Below are 24149 nucleotides of genomic sequence, written 5' to 3'. Positions count from 1 at the left end.
CCCCATCTCTACTAAACATACAAAAATTAGCCAGGCGTGGTGGTGCATGTCTGTAGTTCCAGATACTCAGGAGGCTGAGGCAGGGGAATGCCTTGAACCCGGGAGGCAGAGGTTGCAGTGAGCCAAGATCATACCACTGCACTTCAGCCTGGGTGACAGAGCAAGACTCTGTCTCAAAAAAAAAAGGGAGGGGCTATTATAAAAAAGACAAGAGACAGTAAGTGAAGGTGTGGAGAACAGGGAACTTTTGTACACTGCTGGTGGGAATGTAAATTGGCACAATCATTATGGAAAATAATATGGAGTTTCCTCAAAAAATTCAAAGTAGAACTGTCATATGAGCCAGCAATCCTATTGCTGGGTATATACCCAAAGGAAATGAAATCAGCATTTTGTAGAGCTATCTGCACCTGCACGTTCACTGTAGCATTATTCACAATAGTCGAGATATAGAAACAATCAAAGTGTCCACTGATAGATGAATGGATAAATTGTGGTATATGTATGTAATGAAATATTATTCAGCCTTAAAAATGAAGGTAATCTTGTCATTTGTGACAACATGGATGAACTTAGAGAACATTATTCTAAGTGAAATAAGCCAGACATACAAAGAAAACTGCTGCACGATTTCATTTATATGTGGAATCTTTTAAAGGTGGAATATATAGAGGCAGAGAGTAGAACAGTGGTTGCAAGGGCCAGAGATGGGGAGAAAATGGTGAGATGTAGGTCAAGGGGCATGAACGTGCACTTATGTAGGATGAATAGGTCTAGAGATCTAATGTGCAGCGTGAGGACTGTTAGTAACATTGGATTGTAGACTGAAAATTTGCCAAGGGAGTAGATTTTGGGTGCTTTTACCCACATACATAAAGATTATTGAGAAGATTGTTTTTGGTAATGGTTGAATTGTCTATCTCAGTTCTTCAGTGAGACTTTCTAGAGGATATGGGATTTCAGAAGAATGTTCAAGGAAGTGATGCTATCAGTGGATGCTCTTTAGGTATTATGGGAATGGCTGACTTAGAGCCGACATGGTATGACCTACTCTAGGTTTCTACTGGTGTACTCATGAATGCCATTGGTCAGGGGAATTCAGGTCAATGGTTGAAGGTTTGGTGTGTAGTAAGTGACTGGGAAAGGAAAGAAGCTGCCTAACTTCTATGAAAATCTCAAGCCTGAACTAGATTTCTTATCAGCTATAACCAACTAACCTCTATAACCACCTGACCTCGCTGCTCCTAGACTCTTACTTCAGCATTCCTAACTTTTTGCTTATATCAATCTATGTATCCTCCTAGAAAGTTATTACTTAATGTAATAACCAGTGAAAGTAATTGATTATAATGAGATTTGCAAGCAGTGTCAAAAATAATTGGTTAATAACAACTAATAATTAATAATAATCCACTCATGCTAATGGACTTTAAAGGAAAATAGAGATCTTCCTCATGCCCTTTCTTTCTCCTTAGCTAAAACTGCTGAGGTTTTTGGAAAAGAACACAAGCTATAAAATAAACAACTTGAATCTAGGCTCTATTTGCATTGCATCCTGAAGGTCATAAGTTATAGAAGGGCATTATTTGAGTTTGATTCAAAAATCTATGTTCAATTTTAATGGGAACTTGATGTCTGTGAGTGAGTGAACAGCTTAGAACGTTTTATGCTTGTTTAGAGCTTTGTGCTGCTGGGTGATCTCGTTCAAGTCTCTTACGTGCTTTGAAAATAAAGGGGTTGGGACCAAGAGTGTCTTCCATCACACAGTTTTTATGAGTCTAGGGTTTTTGTTTTTTAAAAAAATACTAACAGGTCACCTAGTTCTAGCTCTGATGATGATATAGCCCTGTGATGTAATCCTGAAGTCACAGGATCCTTCTGCTGTCCATCTCATAGCATTGCCATTTACATAAAATTAGGCTCAATCCTGATTATTTATAAGAATATTAGTCAAATACTGCATGTCCTCATTTATAGATGAGAACGAAATAAGATGTACACATGGGCATAGAGTTGGGATGATAGACATTGGAGATGCAGAAGGGTGGGAGGGTGTGAAGGAGGGGAAGGATGAACAATTCCCTAATGAATACAATGTAAACTATTAGAGTGATAGTTACACTAAATGCCCAGACTTCACCACTACCCAGTATATCATGAAACAAAACTGCACTTGTACCCCGTAAATTAACACCAAAAGAAGATTCCCCAAAAGGTATCCAGACATATGAAAATGGCAACTGTATCTTCAACTTTATAAGTTTCTTGATTTGAGTGCTTGAGAGGATCTGATTCATGATTAAAATAATTTGTTTGAATCAGGTCTTACTCATTTCACGGGTAGTCTTCACTCCTGCCTCCCTGGGGACTGTGATCTCACCATCATTTCTCTTCCCTCCTGTTACTGTCAACCTTTCTATCAAACGAACATGCTCAAATTTGTTCCATTCTTAAAATAACAGCCTCTCCTAAACTTATCTTTCCCCTCTTGTTAAAATATAAATTTCTCAAAATAAGAACAAAAGCACTGAGCTCACAGGTTCACTACCTCGCCTCCATATCAAAGTTTACATCTCTTGTTACCTGGCTCCTACTTTGACTACTCCACTGATACTGTTCCACAAAAGCCAATGGTTAAAGCCAACAGTTGCCAAACTTCTATGAACATTTTCCAGTTCCTTAGCCTACTGACCTTCTCCACTGCCCTGAATTCCATCAACAACTTCTTCCTCCCTGGAGCTCGATGTGCCCTTGACTGCTGCATATCATACTCTCTGGTTCTGTTTGTACATCTCTGACTTTTGCTTTGTGTCTTCAGTGGACTGTTCTCTGCCTGCCCTTTATGCTGAGTGACATCAGGTAAACCATTTAATGTTTTAGCTACAAAAAGCAGCGGAGTTGGAATGGATCATCTCTAAGGTCCCTTCAAGCCCTAATGTGCTTTTAGTCACGTTATCAGGAGTCAGAATTCACTCCTTGAGCTACAGACAACTCTTGTGTTTCATGCGAAAAAGAGTATGAGAAGTGATTAACATTTGAGCTGCATTTCCGCAAAGCCATGTTGTTGACTGCTGCTTTTTCAAAGAAGTCATAAAAGCTGAAAACTAGTACAGCATAATTCAGCAGTTTATCACCATGTGGGAGAATGATTAATATGAGTCATGGTTTCAGTATAACGAATGTTGGCCATTCGTGTAGGATATCAGTGTGGTGACACAGAGGGAGGGTGATGTCAATGAGGTTCTTTGCCCACATGGTCTCCAGACATGACCACACACTGGACATGTAAAGTCCTAGAGGGCTGGGAAGATTGAAACCACCATCGTACTGATGCTGCTATTAGGGACATCAACTTTGACCAGACATGGCAACTGATGACAAAAATTTTGGCCTTTGACACTGCTGAGTCAAAGGGAAAATGGAGTAGAAGAAAGAGTTTGATGGAGCTGCTGGTTTGTGTACCGTGTGGCAGTACTTGCAGGTGCTCTCATTTGTGAAAACACAGAGTTCCTCCAATGAATATTTAATTAAATCAAAACTCAAGGTCCTGGGTACTCAAACCTGAGTCAGATTTGTGTGATTTTAGGGTGTAGGATATGATTATTTAATTTTCTTGAGGAGCTCACAATTGAGAATGAAGTTCACAATGCCCCAAAAATGTTCCATTGTAAGTGGATTATGTGTTGGCAGGAGAGACCATAAACACAGTGTCATTATTAGGTCAGATCATATTCTCAACTAGACAAGAATACAAAATATATTTGGTAGGTCATTCACTAAACCATCCTGCAAAGGCATTGCCTTGGCTATAGCAGCAATCATATTAAAACCATAACCAACTTGATGGTGGACATGTTGGGCCCCTGAGATAATCAACAAGGCCCTGGGCCATTTTCTTGAGCAGACACGCAGAGCACCCTTGTTAGCGTCTGTGTCTGGGCTCATCCCTCTGCTGCCCCATGATGGGGTGCACAGAACTGCTGCCTCGTGGCATCTCTGCCTAGGAGCCTTGGAACACCAGATGGGCTTCCAGTGGCAGGCCTAGTCATTAGATTAGCTTTGTCTGCACAGTTATTATCCTGGCTTTTTGCCTAACCTTTCAGAGCAAAGGACATCCAGCAAGACTCTCCTGGGAAGCAGATTAACTTCTGTGAGTCACTGCTCTTCCATCTCATTTATGATTCATGACCTGGGCTATATTTTTAGCTTTTATTTATTTGGGTCTGAGGGCTGGGTGGAAGTGTAGTTGGGAAACTCATGAAAGAATAAGAAGAAATTGGCATCACATCTGAGCCAGGGTGGCCTGAAACTCGGTTACAGTCCTCAGACATTCAGCGTAGGGTATTGAGAGCCTACTATGTGTCACATATTGTGCTGGACTCAGAACAAAAGGGAAAATGAGAACCAGCTTCTGCCCTCCAAGAGCTCTCATTGAATTGTGTGGGCAGATGGTTAATTGGATGATTAATGTAATGTAACCCCTGCTGATATCTCAGCCATATCCCTGGACATTAGTCATATTGAAGCATTTGGTATTTTTGGACCACCCCTTATTTTTGCCCTTACCTCTTGCACATGCTGTGCCCATTGTCTGGAAATTCCTCCCCTACCACCTCTCATTGCCTGCCCTTCGTAACTCACCCCAGCATCCCTTCCTCAGACCCTTCTTTTCTGATTCCCAGAGGCTGGCCAGGAGCCCCTCTGACACACTCCCATAGCCCCTGGCATCCCAGTGCTCATCACACTCCTATAGAGCGCTGTTGATTAAGGTCCCTTCACAGTAATTGAGACTCGTTTATCAGCTCCCCAAACTAAGGCAGGTAGAACTGAAAACAATCAGGAACAGCAGCATAGTCATCCCACTATAGTGACGAACATATGCTGAGAACTTTGTATGTGCCAGTCACTGTGCTTAGCACCACACATGCATTACCTGATTGGATCCTCACAATAACCCTATGGAACAGATAAATTATTGTTCTTGTTTTATGGATGAGGAAACTGAGGCTTGGAGAATTAAAGTTATTTGTCCAAGGTTTCACAGCCAGTACATGCAAAGCTGAGATTCAGACCGAGGCCTTTGTGAATCTCAAAGCCCATGCTTCTAAACTCTATGCCATATTCCTTCTCCCCTTTCATGGTTATTGTATCGGCCAGGATAGGGCAGGCCATTCTATGCTAACAAGTAATTCCAGCATCTCTGTGGCTTAGACTTCTTGCTCATACCATAGTCCGTAGCACATTGGCTGGGGGTATCTGCTCTGTCATTCTTACTCAGCAACCTAGGCTGAGGGTGGCTATCTGCGTCTTGCCAGCTGCAAGAGAAAAGAGAGGTAACAAATCACTCCCACAGTGGTATTGGCCAAATCAGGCGCTATACCCAACTTCAAAAAGGCAGGAGAAGTGCAGTGCTACTGTGTGCTGGGAAGGTGAAGAATTGGAAATATTTGTGGAATGGCACTAATGACTCCCACAATATAAAAGCAAGGAGTGAGGGAAATAGAAAAATAAAAATAATAGAGGATAAAGTGTTCAGAGGAATAAGGGCCTTCCAGGGTATAAGAAAAAGCTTGCCTTTTAAAAACACAGGTCTCTGGTTAAACGGCTTCTGGGATCAATTAATTCAGTTGTTCTTCCTGTAAGTTGCATTGTTGAGGTGTCTTCGTTTCTGAATGTATTAATAGTTTGACACAACCTGGGATTTTGCTGCATCTATCAGGAGAGAGTAGTCGATTGCTATTACAAAAGCATCTTAATCTGAGTAGGGTCAGCTTTTGCAAGCCAGTATTCCAATTCTCATTTTCATTACAGAGAACCAGGCTCACCAGGTTAAAGACTTTCTCCAACAACAGGGAATAGCATTTCTGGTTTCCTAGGATTAAGCCTACATGGTGACAGAGATCTTCAAAGTTGTTTAGGAGGCTTGGCTACAGTGCCAACACTTGCTCCTCCCTGCTAAACTATTGGTTGCAACTTTTAAATCTCAGTAACAACATTAAAGTTGAATATAAAATACAAGCCCTCAAGGAATTTCTGCAAAGAATATATTTGGAATATTTTGGTCAAAGAGATTTCATCTTTGTACAAAGCAATTCCTGTTTTCAGAGAACACAGAATGGCTGACACGCTGTAAAACTAAGCACAGGGCCGGGCGCGGTGGCTTACGCCTGGAATCCCAGCCCTTTGGGAGGCCAAGGCGGGTGGATCACGAGGTCAAGAGATCGAGACCATTCCGGTCAACATGGTGAAACCCCATCTCTACTAAAAATACAAAAAATTAGCTGGACACGGTGGTGCGTGCCTGTAATCCCAGCTACTCAGGAGGCTGAGGCAGAAGAATTGCCTGAACCCAGGAGGCGGAGGTTGTGGTGAGCCGAGAACGCGCCATTGCACTCCAGCCTGGGTAACAAGAGCGAAACTCCGTCTCAAAAAAAAAAAGAAAAAAAAACAAAAAAACAAAAAACTAAGCACAGTACTTACTGTCTTAGGTGTTGGATGCAGCAATCTTCTGTCTAGTCGCTCTAAGTTATTATATAATGTAAGACATTTGCTACATACAGAGGGTGTCTGGCCTTACCACTCCTCTTTCTCTTCATGATATAGACAGATCTATATGTATATAATTTATATTTATATCTACCTATCCATATATCAATGTGTGTGTGTGACTGAGTGTTATCTTTTATATATAATATATCCAGGGCATGAGTCTCCCCTAGATGGTAAACTTCTTTAGGTCAGGGTCAGAGAGAGGAAATGTAACAGCAGCTTTAAACATCAAAAGATCTGGGTTCTTCTCCATTAATCAGCCCTGCCGCTCTTGAGCACTGGACTGAATCTCTGAGAATAAGTTTTTCCATCTGTAAAAAGGCTTCTGGGCCATGTATGATGGCTCAGACCTGTAATTTCAGGTCTTTTGGATGCCAAGGTGGGAGGATCACTTGAAGCCGGAAGTTAAAGATCACCTGGGCAATGTAGTGAGACCCCATCTCTACAAAAAAATAAATATAAAAAGGAGATCATCTACCTATTCAGGTCTCATTGCAGTTTCATTATGAGGCTCAAAATGATACAATTCTCTTGAAACTAAACAGAATATACATCTCTATTTGTGCAGAAGCACATGATCAATCACATAGCACAACTTTTCTGGCCATGTCCAGCAGCAGAAAGAGCCACTATGGCTCCCAACACATGGGGGCGAAGTTATTGCTAGGAGAAGTCATAGCTCTCCAATGCTATCAGTGTGCTTTTTGCCACAGGGATGACCTCCAAATGGGTGACTCTGTCTGTGCTCAAGTCTGTGGGCAGAGATGAAACCTCTCTTAGTTCAAAGAAATTCCCATGTGTAAGGGATTTTCAATGGGAGTAGGGCTATTGGAATGAGACACTGCATAGCTGCCTCACGGGATGCAGATGGTTGTCATACTTTCCTTGCCCACAGATGGCCAGTACTTTTTTCAGAGAAATTGAAAAACTTCTCTGGACAATTGTAGGCAGCTCATTTCCCAGCGTATTGGTCTATTCTCACATTGTTATAAAGAACTACCAGCGACTGGGTCATTATAAAGAAAAGAGGTTTAATTGACTAAGTTCTTAAGGCTGTACAGGAGGCGTGGCTGGGGAGGTCTCAGGAAACTTAAAATCATGGTGGAAGGCAAAGGTGAAGCAAGCCAATCTTCATGGCTCAGCTTCCTTTAGGGGGACTGGAAATAGAATCTTGGGGATGGAGACAATGGGGACTCTCCCCATCAGCTGGGGTGGAGTCCATTTAGCAGGGGAAGACATCAGATGAGAGGAACTGGGGCAAGTGAAAGGCCTTGCTCACTTCACAGCCCTGCCTTTTGACTTGGGCAGGAACCCTTGAGAAGGGAGATCTTCCTTTTCAAAGAGCAAACGGAACACACAACTTGCTTTTAGAAAGTTCCATTGTTGTGAGCACTAGTGACTTAGAGGATTGAAATTTCCTGGTTGCTGAGTCTCCAGTTGTGAATGACTGAACAAATCCAGGTTTTCAGGATTTTAAACCTGGAGCAGAAGGAGGAGCTTTCAGCAAAAATAGTTGTTTGTATTTTAAAAATGTATATTTAATTCAGTCAACCAAAATATGTTTTGAGGGTCTACTATGTTCTAGGTGTCAGGAATACAACACTCCCTGTTCTCTGCTACTAATCTTCTAGTAGGGGAGACAGATAGCAAGCCAACAAATACATAATATTTTCAGCAGTAAGTGCTCTGTAGAAAAGCAAATATAAGAGGACAGAGAATGGTGAAGAAGGGGAAGGTGTTAGCAGCTCTATGCTCCTTGATGCTGTAGATTATTTTATATATATATATAATACAATATTATAGCATTCAAAGGTGCTATAAGATTTTTCCTAAGAAAAGTCACTCTTTGCCAAGACCACTTGCACCTCTTCCTTAAATGTGTGTTCCAAGCAGCCCATCTCTCTGTCTGTCTCACTGAGCTCTTTCTAAAGTTCCTCCCTATTACAGGGCAAGAGATCCTCTGCCCCCATTGCTTACCTGCTCAGGTTTTCATTTGATTGGTATTATACTAAAAGGGGAAGGATTTTCCATTCCCTTCTTATATGGCCTACATTCCAACTCAAACCTGGCACAAGGAGGGACTTTGCCTAGCTTAACTTCAGGATTATTTTAATTGGCAATATACCCCTTTAAGAAGGAACACAGTACAGATGATCCAGTTAGGATGAAGGTTATTTTGAGACTTCCTGAACATCATTTCGTGGCTAGGTCATTCAAATAAATCATTTAATTGCGCTGTAAGAGGTGCTGGGCATAATGATGACTAAGACTCACTCCCTGCCCTTGAGAAGCCCATAGTCCAGCGGGAGGCATAGACATTGGAACAGATAAATTGCAGCACCACTGGGTGAGTGCAACCTAGGGGTGTGGCCAAGATGCTCTGGGAGCCCAAAGGAAGAGCAATGAACTCTGTTTCAAGGCTGGAGAATATTTCAAACGACTGTAGTAACTGCTGATGCCTCATTCATTTATTCATTATTCATCCATTCATACATATTTCCTGAATAGTTTATATCAAGGATCACATACTGCCTGCAGATATTGCTTGCTTGGACTCTTTTTGTTGTTGTTGCTTCTTGGTAATTGCTTTATTAAGATATAATTCACATACCATATAATTCACCCATTTAAAGCATACAATTCAATGGTTTTTTAGTATATTCACAGAGTTGTACAACTATCACCAATTATAGAACATCGTTATCAACCCCCAAAGAAACCTTGTACCCTTTAGAGGTCACACTCCATTCCCCAAGAACCACATAGCCCTACTTTCTAGCTCTACAAATTTGTCTATTCTGGACATTTCACATAGATAGAATAAAATCAGTCTTTTGTGACTGTCTTTTTTCACTTAGAATAGTATTTTCAAAGTTCGTTCATGCTGTAGCATGTAATGATACTTCATTGCTTTTTAATGCCAAATACTATTCCATTGCATGATATACCACCTTTTATTTGTCCATTCAGGGACATTTGGGTGATTTCTTTTTGGCTCTTATGAATAATGCTGCTGAACATTTAAGTGCAAGTTTTTGTGTGGACATATGCTTTCAATTTTATTGGATATATATCTAGGAGTGGAATTGCTGGGTCATACAGGTAATTCTATGTTTAACTGTTTGCGGAACTGCCAAGCCGTTTCCCCTAGTGGCTTTACCATTTTACATTCCCACCAGCAATGTATGATGATTCTAATTTCTCCACATCTTTACCAACATTTGTTTTCAGTCTGTTGGTTTGTGTTTTAAATTATAGCCATCCCAGAGGATGTGAAGTGGTACCTCACTGTGGTTTTGATTTGCATTTCCCAATGGTAAATTATATTGAACATCTTTTCATGTGCTTATTGTCCATTTGTATGTATTTCTCAGAGAAATGTCTGTTCAGATCTTTTGCCCATTTTTAAATTGGGTTACTTGTCTTTTTATCATTGGGTTGTAAGAGTTCCTTATATATTCTAGATGCAAGTTTCTTAGGAGATATATAATTTGCAGATATTTTCTCCCATTCTGTCAGTGGTCTTTTCACTTTCTTCATAGTGTCATTTGAAGTACAAAATAATTTAATTTTTATGAAGTCCAACTTATATATTTCTTTCCTTTGGTTGCTGGTGCTTTTGGTGCAATATCTAAGAAACCGTTGCCTATTCTGAGTTCCTGTAATTTATGCCTGTTTTCTTTAAAGAGTTTTACAGTTTTAGCTATTATATTTAGGTCTTGTAATCATTCTGAGTTTATGTTTTGCATATGGTATGAGATAGAGGTCCAACTTTTATATCCAGTTTCTTTGGTGCCATTGGGTGAAAACAATCATTTTTCTATTGAATTGTTTTGGCACCTTTGTCAAATTCAATTGACAGTAAATGCAGGGGTTTACTTTCGGACTTGGTTCTATTCTACTGGTCTATATATCTATAATTATGCTAGTACCACATTATCTTGATTGTGTAGCTGAGCAGTAGTTTTGAAATTGGGACATGCAAATTTTCTAACTTCGTTCTTTTTCATGATTGTGCTGATTATTTTGGGTCCTTTGAAATTACACATGAATTTTAGGATCAGTTTGTTAGTTTCTACAAAGACGCCATCTGGGATTTTGATAGGAATTGTGTTGAAGTTTTAGATCAGCTTTTGGGAGTATTACTATCTTAATGTTATTAAGTCTTCTGATCCATGAACATGGGATGCTTTTTCCATTTATTTCACTTGTCTTAAATTTCCTTCAACAATTTTTTTTAGTTTTCAAAGTGTAAGTTTATCCTATTAAATTTATTTATAAGTATTTTATTCTTTTTGATCACATATTGCAAATGAAATTGTTTTCTTAATTACATTTTGGATTTTTCATTGTGACTTGCTGGAATTAAAAGTTAGGAAAACTTACAAATAAAGTCTGATTTTGACCTCCTTAAAAAAAAAAAACATAGGGTCTGGTTTCCCAAATGGTAATGAGGGACTGGAATTACTGGTTTTGGCCCTGTTCTTTTTGTAGGCCATGTGGTTCCAAGTTTGCCCTAATCTAGCTACTTTCTTACATCTGGGTTACTTTACTCATTAATATCTTTATTATGAAGCACTGAGTTTTTGGCCTTTATGATTGTTCTTTTGGGAAATCTAAGTTAGATGAGATTCAATTTGAAAGAGCAGTTAATATTATCTAAATCTTTAATGTGATCGTTTTTACATATATATCCCATTCTTTTTTAAAATTACCTCAACCCATATCTTACTTGTCCATCTCAAGAATATTGTTGAGCCAGGCTTTACACAGAGGCTACAAGGAAGAAACAGACATCATTTCTGCTATAAAAGAGATACAGACACATTGACCAAGAGGTAGTTCCATATTAGCAACGGAAGTTTTGTTAAAGGTCTGCTAGAAGTTCATACAGAGTATAGAGGAGGGCCCAAAGAAGGTCAAGGCTGCAGGTAGGGATGGGGAAGAAGACTAGAGATCTCATAAAAGAAGTAACTTTTGGCCAGGCATGGTGGCTCATGCCTGTAATCCCAATTTGGGAAGCCAAGGCAGGCAGATCACCTGAGGTCAGGAGTTCAAGACCAGCCTGACCAACATGGTAAAATCCCATTTCTCCTAAAAATACAAAAATCAGCCAAGTGTGGTGGCAGGTGCCTGTAATCCCAGCTACTCGGGAGACTGAGGCAGGAGAATCACTTGGACCTGGGAGGTGGAGGTTGCAGTGAGCCCAGATCACACCACTCCAGCCTGGGCAACAGAGTAAGCTTATCTCAAAAAAAAAAAAGAAAGAAAGAAAGAAAGAAATGACTTGCATTTCCTTGTGAATGAGGAGTAAGTGTTAATCAGATGGACGTGGATAAGAAGGACATTTCAAGAGGAAGAAGCAGAGGAAGGGCTTGTTCTGAATTTTGAAGTGTGGTGAGTTCAGGCAAATTACTACTGGTATAAAATGAGAGGGCAAAAGTGGGGAGAAAAAGGCTGAAGAGTTCAGCAGGAGCCAAATCGTGAGAGGCCCTGTCCATCGTGCTAAGAAAGCTGGATGTTTTCCTGAAGATTGGTGTTTTCTCCAAAGTGTGATTCCTGGACAACCGGTAGTAGAAGGACGTGAGTGCTTATTAAAATGCAGTTTCATAGTCTTACTGGAGAAGAATTTCTCAGAGCCCGGGAATTTTATTTCTAAAATCTGATTTGTAAGTTTCCCTGGTGATTCTGAAGTTCTCTAAAGTTTGGGAAGCTGTGTTTTAAGGATGGGGGTCCTATGAGTGTTTTAAGTGAGTATAATTGACAGATAAGATGGAATGGTAACATGCCATATATGTGTTTTACTAATGTGCTGGCTGCACTGGGAAAGACAGATTTAAAAGGTGGGACACCAGGAACCCCATCTTAGGGAGGGCTATATTCTAAAGTCAACAGTAGAGTAAAACTCAAAATACAGAATACACTGGATCATCCTTGAAATCTCCAACACCCATGCATCAGGACCATCGAGTGTCAGAATCAACATCTTGTTTCTGTTTGCATTTACGGAGAGATACTCTTTCTCTGGGGCAGCGTATGACTCCAAAAATGCAAACAGAAACACAAGACATTTATTATTGCAAGCAGAAACACAAGACATTATTTAACTCTCCATAAATTCAAATGTTCTTTCTCTGGGGCAGATAGTTACCCTACTCTCTGGCAAGCAGGGTTGAAAGACTGAGGAGATGAACAAAGGGACTGATCTCTTGCTTTCTGCCTGCCAAATGGATGCAGTTGAATTCATGTGCATTACCCATGAATATGACGTGAAACCACTGTATTGCAATTGAGAGACAGAATGTGCCTAAATTTGGATAGTAAATGCTGGGGGCAGTGTGCAGCATTCAGGGGAGAAGACACGGAAGTTATTACAATGATAGGGAGACTGAAAGGACGGGGCTTGCCTCCTGATTGGTTGATGGATTTGAAAGAAAATAGGACTTGACTTTTCTGGTTTATGTAGTTAGGTAGCTAGTGATACTATTGGTTGAGATCAGAAATGTAAGTAGAGGAATAATTTGGGTGTGTTGAATTTGAGATGCAATTAGCATATTCACGTGCTGATACCTGTCTGAAGGTGGGAGAAAACCGGAGCTAAAAATGTGTGTGCCATCAGCATGAGGTAGTAATTGAAGGCAAAGGAGTGTACACGCTAGAGACTGATTTTTTTTACACCAGAGTAGAACCAGGGAATTAGAATTTTTAAAACTTCCCAAATGATTCTAATATGCAGTCAGCGTTGAGAACCACTGATATAGGGAAGAGAAGAAACCATTTGTATTTAAAAAAATGAGGAACTAGTGAAGGAGACTGAGAAGGAATAGTCAGAGAAGAAGGATGAGGCACTGGATAAAATGTTCTCAGGAAAGCTAAAGAAGGGAGGTTCAGAGGAAAATGAAGGGGTTGGGTAAAGGTCAACAGCAGTAGGTGACCCCACTCGGTGAGCAGGAAAACCAAAACCGTTCACCAAAGGAACTTTGGGTAAGTAGTTGGTTTGCTCAGGCAGTTTCACTAGAGTGTTGAAGCCAGAAACTTTACTATTGTGAGTTGAGGCATGAGGGAAGGGAAGGAAGTGGAGACAGTGTTTCAGGGTGATGAAGGGAATGTCCTTGTTTCTTAATCCCCCGCCTTTTTTTTTTTAATGGCAAAGACTAAAAGCGATTTAAAGGTGGCAGAAATATCCTGCTGTGTCCTCCTGCCATTTTGGTGGCCTCTACCATTGTTGAGCATTTATTCCATGAAGGTGAGACCCTCCTTACATCATAGTTGATTATATACTGTTCTTCAGTGTTTGTTTTTAATTAATTAAATATTTATTTTTGTTTAGAGACAGGGTCTTGCTCCATCCCTCAGGCTGGAGTGCAGTGGCATGATCTTAGCTGACTGCAGCCTCAGACTCCTGGGCTCAAACGATCCTCCTGCCTCAGCCTCCCGAGTAGCTGGGAAGTGTTTCTCTTCCTCAGCACTCTTATTATAAACTTATCAAGTGCAGATCCTGTGCCATAAACTTTTCTTGAACAATATTCTCCTATACTCCTAGCCAAGAGGCAGGTATATTCTGAGAAAGGGAATAAGCCACCTAGAAAAAGAGATTTTACCCTACTTAATAAAACTGTGGTTCTTACAGGTGAAGTGGTGAGCTTTGCTTAGTTTATTTTTCAAATCTCAACTAATACTACATACTTATTTTAAGAAGAAGCATGTTTACACTTATTTGTATAAACAGTACAGTATAAAGTAAAAACCCATCTCTCTCCCATTTCCAGAGGTAACTGCTGTTAGTTTCTCATTATCCTGCAGACCTTCTCTCTGAGGGTATAAGAATATATATCTTTTTTTTCTGTAGGTAGTGTGCTTGCAGTCAGTCATCATTCTGTAAGAGAGTTAGGATGAGAATTCCCATAAGTGGCTATCATTCCTTTTCTCTGAAAACCCCAGTCATTTCTTCTCTGCAGAGCAAAGCCCAGGATACATAGGATCGTAAATAGGTTGTTCACTTCTCCCTGGGAGCAAGTGGTTGAAGCTCAGACAGTACAAAAATATTATGACTGCCTTGGGGCGTGAAGGGAGGAAGCGAGCTGGGAGTTAGGTAAGCCTGTGTCGGGGGCTGAATGGGCAGGTTGTCTGAGCATTGCTTTCCCATCGTTGCTGTACGGCTCTACATAAAGGTGTTCAGTGTCCTCTCCTCACCACAGGGTGGGGAATTAGGGAGTGTCCTCCGTCTCATGTGCCACCTCCTGCAGTTCCCAGAGCAGTTTGGATTCACGTCTGCTGTTACCATTGTGGTCCCCCGTCTCGTCACTGTCACTGTGCTCCCGGGTTGACCAAAGGGAGGGTGAGTGGGAGGCTGCAGGAAAAGTCCTCTTTTCACTTTTTCTGTTGTACAGGGTCCCAGCAGTGGACTGCAGACTCTAGAATAAACCCTGATTCAGTAGCAGTGAATAAATGAAACTGAGCCAGGCACTTCTCTTTAATAGGCTTCAATTTCCTCATCTCTTAAATAAAGTTAGCAACAATGACTAACCTTATAAAAAGAAAAGTTATCTCTTTATAGTTGTCCTATCTGAATGGGACCAGGATTCTTAAGAACAGAGACCACGTCTTATGCAGATCTGCATTTAATACATGAATGAGAAGTATTGTCATCTCCAGTTTATCGCTAACAAAGTAAACTTCTCCTCTCTCGCCTTGATATTCAGCCACTATCTGCTTATGCAGTTGTCAGGCACCTACAGAAAGAAGTGGACGGCGTATTTTTATGCACTGGCCCCTCCCCGCTTCCCCACAGCGATGGTTTTTAAGTGAAATGGATTGTGTGAGTCAATGGGAAGACCCACTCCATTCTTGTCTTTGGAGTAACTGTGGCAAAAATCAGTTGTGGCTTTCTCAACAAAGATGCCCCCAGTGGAAGGGGACTTGTCCTCATTGTCAGTCATCTCAGGCCATGACTCATGTTTTTCCAGAAACTTCCGTTGTATCGTAGTGAGGCTGGCAGGGGTCACCTGTGCCATAGCTGACAGACAAGTGTATGAATCAAAACAGAGGTTCGCACAGAGGGAAGAAGATCCTGAAGCAATGCTTGGGCTTGCCTTAGTAGGAAGCAGATAATGTGGTTATAGCCATGAAGTGTGATTAAGAATGAAACATTGGAGGAGTTCCGCTCACCCCCAAGACACTAAAAATTCCTCTCCTCATTGATAACCAAAATGAATGGCAATTTAGTTAACTGGACTGAGAATAGCCTTCACTTTGACACTCTCCTCATGTGGGTCTCAAACTTGATCAGCCTTGGGTGTCCCTGTCCCAGCTGTCTCTGTTCGTCCCTTTGTCCCCTTCCTGTTCAGACATGCAACCTGCTCTCCTTTCCTTTTAAAGTTCCCACTGTCAACTCTATCATCCAGGCTGTTCCCACCCACAGCTTATAGCCCACCTGAGAAGTAGGGCACATTCTTGCCAGCTTCCCACTTCACTACAAAACCTCCTCGATCTAGGCTGTTTGTTGCCCCTCTCTAAAATGAAGAATAACAAAAATAACAAACATGAAGTACATTGCCGAGAATCCAGAAACCTTGCAAACGCATCGTTCTGGCCTGTAGCACCTGAGTCTGAGTCCTTGGTGCTCCTGTACTCCTCATTTGCCCCCAGGGTGGAGAGGCCAGCCAAGCCTTCACCTCCCTCAGTCCCTCAGCTCCCCCAAGCCCCCGCTCGTTGTAAAGGTACAGCAGAGTTGAACAAAAGATGCTTTATTCATTCTTTCAACAAGTGTTTATTGCGTGCCCACCAGACCCTAGGAATTGTTGGAGGGAATATGGTGGTGTTTGTGGTCTTTACTCTTACGGTGCTTATAGCCAAGGGAATGAAAAGAGGTACTAGACAAGCAAACTAACAAGCAAACCAGTCAGTGATGAGTAGAGGCTGAGATGAAGGGTGGCGGGAGGGGACCTCTGAGGCATGTCATTTGAACTGAAACCTGAAGGATGAGAAGGGGTCTGTCCTGCAGAACGGTGTAAGGAGAGCCAGGCGGAGGGAACGCCAAGTGCAGGAAGGAGCTGGGGTGTATCTGTGGAGAGAAAGGAGGCCAATGTGGCAGCAGAGTGTGTAAGGAGACAGTGACACTGAGGAAGCTGAAGGGGTGAGCTGGAGCCAGAAACCCCAGGGTCTAGGGGTTTATAGTAATGAGTTTGTTTTGATCATAGATGCCGGGGGTTTCATATGGTGGAAGAACATGATCTGATATGCATTTGTGAAGAACCACTGTGGCGGAGTGTGAAAATGTAAGGGCTTGGTCACCTTTTCAAAAAGTGTGCAGTGATAGGCCAGTTGCTATCACCTTGTCTTCAATTGGTGATTTACAGCTGAAGGGAAAGATGATACCCACCTCTGTACCAACAAGGTTTCCTGGAAGCATTGGGGGGATCCAGACCTGCTCCCCAGCCTATGTGGGGAGTCCACTCTTTCCAGGGCCAGGAGTGCGGGAAATAGGGGAGCAAAAACTAGGCTCGGGTGGAAGAGGGTGCTGGAAGGTACCACAAGCCAAAGCAGTCAGTGAGGACATGTGGACAATCTTTTCATGCCGCCTGGACGTGGAGCTTGGATGCTTGGAATCAACTTTCTTTATGATTCTGAGATGGGCTTTCTAACCTACTTCCTAAATCTAGCTTTCTTCTCCTAATAAGTCCTATGGTTGAAGAGAAATCTCTAGACACCACATCCTTAAGGTACCCAGGGCTTGGGACGTTAAATGTGATGGGGACGGAGTAAAATATCCAAAATGTTTCTTGTATCAGTACTTGAGATCCCAAGAGGAGTGTGACTAACAGGAGTCTGGATGAGACTGGCAGGGTGACTGTCCTGGCCAGCATGCTCTTCCCAGCACCAGGCTCCAGGCAGCACTTTGGCATGGAGGGGCTGTATCTGCACAATCTGCTTAGAAATACTATTATACAGGAGGGCGTGGTGGCTCACGCCTGTAATCCCAACACTTTGGGAAGCTGAGATGGGCGGATTGCTTGAGGTCAGAAGTTCAAGACCAGCCTGGCCAACATGGTGTAACCCCATCTCTACTAAAAATAGAAAAATTAGTCAGGTGCAGTGGCATGCACCTGTAATCTCAGCTACTCAGGAGGCTGAGGCAGGAGAATTACTTGAACTTGGGAGGCAGAGGTTGCAGTGAGTCAAGATCACACCGCTGCACTCCAGCCTGGGCAACAGAGTGAGACTCCATCTCAAAAAAAAAAAAAAAAAAAAGACAAGAATAAAAGAAATACTATTATACAAGAAGTGTCTGGGCAGGTGCCCTGTCCCCACCAACTCTTGCCATCTTTTGACAGTGTTTTTGCCATTCCCAAGCACAGAGAGACTGGAAAGTCTTCAAAGGAAAGCTAAACAGGAAGCATATCATTTCCAAGGAGCCGACAGATCATTTTCAATTGTACCTCTTGGCTCTGGTAACATTTTTAAGGCAATTCTCAAAGAAGCACTCTCCCTCATCAACGGAGGCTCTGCTGGGAGGATTGAGTCTCATAGCCTCACCTGGCAAAGCTGCGCAGAAGGCTACTGAGTCTGCATCCCTAGGCTGAATTCCTCTCAGGACCCCAGAATCCAATTTTCAGCTGCCAGCTGGTTATTTCCTGGATACCCCACTAGTGCCTTAAGTCAACAGCTCCCAAACCAATTCATCATCTTCCCTTCTCCTGGCCCTCCTGTTTCTGTTGATGGCATCACTGTTCCCTCTGCTACCCTAGCTGGAAACGTCAGAGTGAGTCATCCTTGACTCATCCTTCTCTCTAATTCTCCATAGCAAATCAACTGCCGAGTGCCATGGTATCTATTTCCATGATGTCACTTGAATCTATCCTGTCCTTCCTATTGCCACCATCCCTCCTGAGTGTGGGCTGTCATTACTTCCCTCTCCACAGGAGCATTCTAACTTATTCCCTATTAACCCACCTTCACACTGCCGCTGACTTAAGCCTCCTCCGCCACAGATCTCATCGCGTCATGCTGTTGCCAGCAGCCTGCCGTGGATCCTCACTGCTCCACAGTAAACGTAAACCATCTTTCCACTTTCTAAATCACACTTCCTTTTGCAATACACGGTGTTCAAGCTAACCATACTAATCACTGATGCGGCACGTGACTTTTGTCCTTTCAGGAACCCCCTTAATATTTAAATCATCTGCAAATGATGATAAGATCTTCCGTTACTAAGTTCAGTATCCTATGCATTTATGTACTTGTTCTATCTGCTTAGAAGATTTGACATTCCTGTGTTACCTCACATTTATTTTTGCTTCCTCTAATATTCGGGCCTTTGTATGTACCAGGAATTGTTCTGAAAGCTTTATTTATGTGTAGGAAATGATTTAACTCTCCTAACGATTCCGATTGTATCCCCATTTTACCAATGACAAAACTGTGATGCACCACAGTTAACTTGCTGAAGCTCCATAACTGAGAAGTAGCAGAGCCAGGATGCAAATTCACATGATTGGGCCCCAGAACCCACGCTCTTAACCCCTGAACCCACATTTGTCTTTGTTACTTGTGTTACCTATATTATGGTTTGGATTTGGCTGGTGTTTTATAATTGAATTGAAGCTTTAGGCATGTGTCCATTAATAGTCAGAAATATCAATGGTAGGCAGAGTGTGCAAATGTAACTTGATAGCAGAAGCTGATTTTCGGTGCTTCCCGGGAAGTCACTGTGAAGCTGAGAGACAGCCTCATGGAATTTTTGTCCTACTTCTTTTTTTTTCTTCTTATTCCAGTACATGGGCTGTATTGAAGTGCTGCAATCAATGAGGTCTCTGGATTTTGGAATGAGAACCCAAGTTACAAGGTAAGAAGCCAAAAATGGGAGTGGCTTTGAGGACTATAGTTTAAAGTCACAATAATTTCTCCCATAGGAATTTCATGCAAACTTTCAAAGTCATTATACAATTTTATTCATATAACGAGGATAAAAGTTTCTACCCAGTGACCTTCAATGAGTGGCTTTATCTCATTGTGTGAAAGACTTCTCAACTGTGTGGCAGTGCATCTGTGTTTCATGTGAGGACTAATAAGATGATAAAGTCTACAGAAATAGCTGATTTCTCAGGTACCAAAAGTATTTAAAATTATGCCTGGCAGGAAGCCATTAAAGAATCAGACCTGTCAGGAGATGGCAGAAAATAAGACCAAGCAAGAACTTTGAACATCAGAAAGCCCAAGCTTTCCCCAAGCTCTTCCTGACATGAGAACCTGCTTACTCATTGTCTGGGTCTCCCTCCTCTATGAACCGTGAGCTGGATGGAACAGTGGAACCAGGGAAGCTTTACCCAGGGTGATCCAGGGAGCTTAGGGGAAGAAATCAGAATCCTTGTTTACGTGAAGCTCAAGTCAGAAGCAGAAATACAAGGCATGGTTCATTAAAGTCAAGGCCAAAGCAAGGATGGAAAGAAGGAGTGAGTGCAGACTGGTAACCGGGAAAATTGTGAGGTGAGGGAGATGAGGTGAGAGGACTGGATCGATATGAATGGTTCAGAATGAAGACTTGGGCATCTGTTGTATGCAGTGACAAAGTGTGTCTCAGGGGCATGCCTCAGTACATCTGTGCTTGTAAGCCTCCTGTTCTGAAGGTGAATGTTTTCATGTAGAGAATAACTCTCCTTAATGCTCATCCTATGAAATTCTGGACCTACAAAAGTGTCCTGTGGTCTAAAAAATTTAGGGAAAGGAGCCACATCACTCTTTAGGGGAATACAGTATACAATAGTATATTGAAGACCTGAGTCTGGTGCAGTGGCTCATGCCTGTAATCCCAGCAAATCAGGAGGCTGAGATGGGAAGATTGCTTGAGGCCAGGAGTTTGAGACCAGCCTGGGCAACACAGTAAGACCCCATCTCTACATGAGTTAAAAAAAAAAAAAAGCCAGGCATGGTAGTGCATGCCAGTAGCCCCAACTACTCAGGAGGCTGAGGCTGGAGGATCACTTGAGCCTGGGAGTTCAAGGCTTCAGTGAGCTGTGATTGTGCCACTGCACTCCTGTGTGGTGACAGCAAGATGCTGACTCTTAAAAAAAAAAAAAAAGACTGAGAAGTTCTGTGCTTAGTTGAAAAATACTTTAACTTTACCTCAAGATTTTCCTTCTCTGTATGTATGTATGTATGTATGTATTTGAGATGGAGTCTTGATCTGTCATCCAGGCTGGAGTGCAGTGGTGCATTCTCGGCTCACTGCAACCTCTGAATCCCTGGTTCAAGTAATTCTCCTGCCTCAGCCTCCCAAGTAGCTGGGATTATAGGCATGCACCACCATGCCCAGCTAATTTTTGTGTTTTTAGTAGAGACGGGGTTTTGCCATGTTTGCCATGATGGTCTCAATCTCCTGACCTTGTGATCTGCCTGTCTCGGTCTCCCAAAGTGCTGGGATTACAGGAGTGAGCCACTGTGCTCGGCCTATTTATTTATTTTGAGACAGAGTCTTGCTCTGTTGCCCAGGCTGGAGTACAGTGGCATGATCTCAGCTCACTGCAGCCTCCACCTCCCGGGTTGAAGTGATTCTCCTGTCTCGGCCTCCTGAGTAGCTGGGATTACAGTTGCCCACCACCACACCTGGTTAATTTTCTATTTTTAGTAGAGATGGGGTTTCATTATGTTAGCCAGGCTGGTCTCAATCTCCTAACCCAGGTGATCCACCCCTCTTGGCCTCCCAAAGTTCTGGAATTACAGGTGTGAGCCACCATACCTCGCCTTACCTCAGGATTTTCTAAATTTATTGGCCCTAGGATCCTTTTCTCATATAACAAATGTGCATCTCAGGGTTCCATGAAATGTGCCTTAGGAAATGCTGATTTGGACTCTGCCTTATGATGCACTCAAATCTGTCTTTCCAAACATCTCTCAACCTATCCTTGGCATTTCCTCTGGAGTCAAACATATGAAACATAATCCTGTTTTTTTTACTCTTGGTACCGACCTCAGTCGCTGGCACACGGCGAAGGCTCAGTGGATATTTATTGAATAAATTCATGGTTCCACCTGATTACACTTCCAGTATTTGCAAACAGCTATATTTCTTCTCTCCTTTAAATCTTCTCTTTCACATTCTCAGTGCCTTCAATTACTCTCCAAGTGACATGGTATCTATTTTCCAACCTGTTAGCTCTACTTTGGATGGACATATTTCAGGCTTTACTTCATTTTGATGATTCTTAATCTCGAGACAACCTTTCTTCCAATCCTGAGCAGGCTGCAGATGTGAGAAAGAGGGCTGATACCCCAGGTGTGTACAGGAAAAAGGAATTCCCACTGTCCTAACCTGAGAGCTATGGTCTGAATATGTCCCCACAAAATTTATATATTGAAACTTAATTCCCAGTGAAAGTATTAAGAGACAGGGCCCTCAGGAGGTGATTAATTCGTGGGCCAGAGCCCTCACAAGTGGGATTAGTGAGCTTATAAAAGAGGTACAAGGGAAATGTTTGCCCCTTCTACCATGTGAGGATGCAGCAAGAAACACTCGTCTAGGAAGCAGCGTGAGCCTTCACCAGACATGAGATCTACTGAGGCCTTAACCTTGGACTTCTCAGCCTCCAGAAATGTAAGAAACACATTTCTATCATTTATAAGTTACCCAGTCTGGGGTATTTTGTTATAGCAGCAGGAATGGACTAAGACATTGAGAATGACTAAATTTCTGTTCATTCACCCATTCATTCATTGATCCATTCTCTTTCAATGGATCAATGGATCCATTGATCCATTTCTCGAATGTTTATGGAGTGCCCATAAAGCACCTGAAACTGTACAAGTATTAAGGATCAAGCAGTGAATAAGACAAAGCCTCTACCCTCATGGAATTTACATTGTAGTTGGGGAAACAGACTATAGGCAAGGGAACAAATAAATAAGCAATATGCTTTCAGGTAGGAAGAAATACTTATTTGCTAAAACAGTAAGGCGGGGAAAGAGGACAGAGATTTAGGGAGTGTGTTTTTTAATTTATTTTATTTTCTAGTTATAAAATATTGCATGTTTACTTAGACCATTTGGAAAGTACAGAAAAGTATAAAAGAGAAAATTACTCAGAATATCACCTAGAGAGTGTGTCTATTAACATTCTGTGTTTGAAATCCCTTTCCAATATTTTTTTCTATACATGAGCTTACAAAGAATTTTACACAAAATCTGAACGCTATTATATACTAAGTCTCCCATATTGAGCAATTTCCTGTGGCTAAAAATTCTAAAGCATTTTTTATCATGGTAAAATATACATAACAAGATTTACCATTTTAGTCATTTGTAAGTGCATAGTTCAGTGGCATTAAGCACATTCACATTGTTGTGCAACTATCATCACCATCCATTTGCAGAACTTTTTCATCTTCCCAAACTGAAACTCTGTACCTATTAAAAAACAATAACTTCTGACCAGGCGTGGTGGCTCATGCCTGTAATCCCAGCACTTTGGGAGGCCCAGGCGGGTGGATCACCTGAGGTCGGGAGTTCAAGACTAGCCACACCAACATGGTGAAACCCTGTCTCTACTAAAAAAATACAAAATTAGCCAGGTGTGGTGGCACATGCCTGTAATCCCAGCTACTTACGAGGCTGAGGCAGGAGAATTGCTTGAACTCGGGAGGTGGAGGTTGTTGCATTGAGCCGAGATCGCGCCATTGCACTCCAGCCTGGGCAGCAAGAGCAAAACTCCATCTCAAAAAAAAATAATAATAACTTCCCATTCCCTCTTCCTCCCCAGCCCCTGCAGCCACCATTCTACTTTCTGTCTCTATGAATTTGACTGTTCTAAGTACTTCATAAAAGTTGAAACATGCAGTGTTTGTCATTTTCTGTCTGACTTATTTCCTTTAGCACAATGTCTTCAAGACTGATTCATATTGTAGCTTGTGTCAGAATTTCATTCTTTTTTAAGGCTCAATACTACTCTAATGAATGTCTACATGGCATTTTGTGTATGCATCTATCAGTCAATAGGCATATGGGTTGTTTTTCTAAAAAAATTTTTATTTGAAACCAGCTTGGCCAATATGCTGAAACCTCATCTCTACTAAAAATGCAAAAATTAGCTGGGCGTGGTGGTAGGCACCTGTAGTCCCAGCTACTCAGGAGGCTGAGGCAGGAGAATCACTTGAATCCAGGAGATGGAGGTTGCGGTGAGCTGAGATCACACCACTGCACTCCAACCTAGGCAGTAAGAGTGAGACTCTGTCTCAAAAAATATATATATTTAATGACTGCATAATATTCTCCTATTTTCTCCTCTTCCCCCTCCCCCTTCTCATCCTCCTCCCTCTCCTCCCCCTCCTCCCCCTCCCCTTCCTCCTCCTCTTCCTTCTCCTCCTCCCCTTCCTCCCCCTACCCTTCTCCTCCTCCTCCTGCTCCTCCTCCTCCTTGTTCTTTCTCTTCTTCCTCTTCTTTATCCTCTTTTTTTTTTCTTATTCTTCTTCTATATATAGAGACAAGGTCTTGTTATGTTGGCCAGGCTGGTCTTGAAATTCTGGGCTCAAGGGATCCTCCCACCTCAGCCTCCCGAAGTGCTAGGATTACAGATGTGATCCACTGTGCCTCGCCTCTTCTATTTTTCATCA

The 24149-nt window shown here is 42.0% G+C and overlaps 1 protein-coding gene across 1 annotated transcript in view; it reads left to right on the top strand.

Moving 5' to 3' along the window:
- The window catches only part of SHC4 (SHC adaptor protein 4), a 141946-nt gene that overhangs the window by 20843 nt on the left and 96954 nt on the right, over window positions 1-24149 (top strand). The window contains exon 2 of the mRNA XM_012442380.2: window positions 19323-19393. Coding sequence (XP_012297803.2) covers window positions 19323-19393 — 71 coding nt within the window. The remainder of the gene's footprint in view (window positions 1-19322; window positions 19394-24149) is intronic.

The sequence above is a fragment of the Aotus nancymaae genome, unplaced genomic scaffold (genome assembly GCF_030222135.1).
Source record: "Aotus nancymaae isolate 86718 unplaced genomic scaffold, 86718_ANA_hifiasm-v0.15.2.pri h1tg000062l, whole genome shotgun sequence".
Lineage (NCBI taxonomy): Eukaryota > Metazoa > Chordata > Mammalia > Primates > Aotidae > Aotus > Aotus nancymaae.
Note: the sequence above shows the minus strand (reverse complement) of the source record. Positions and strands in the feature narration are given on the sequence as shown.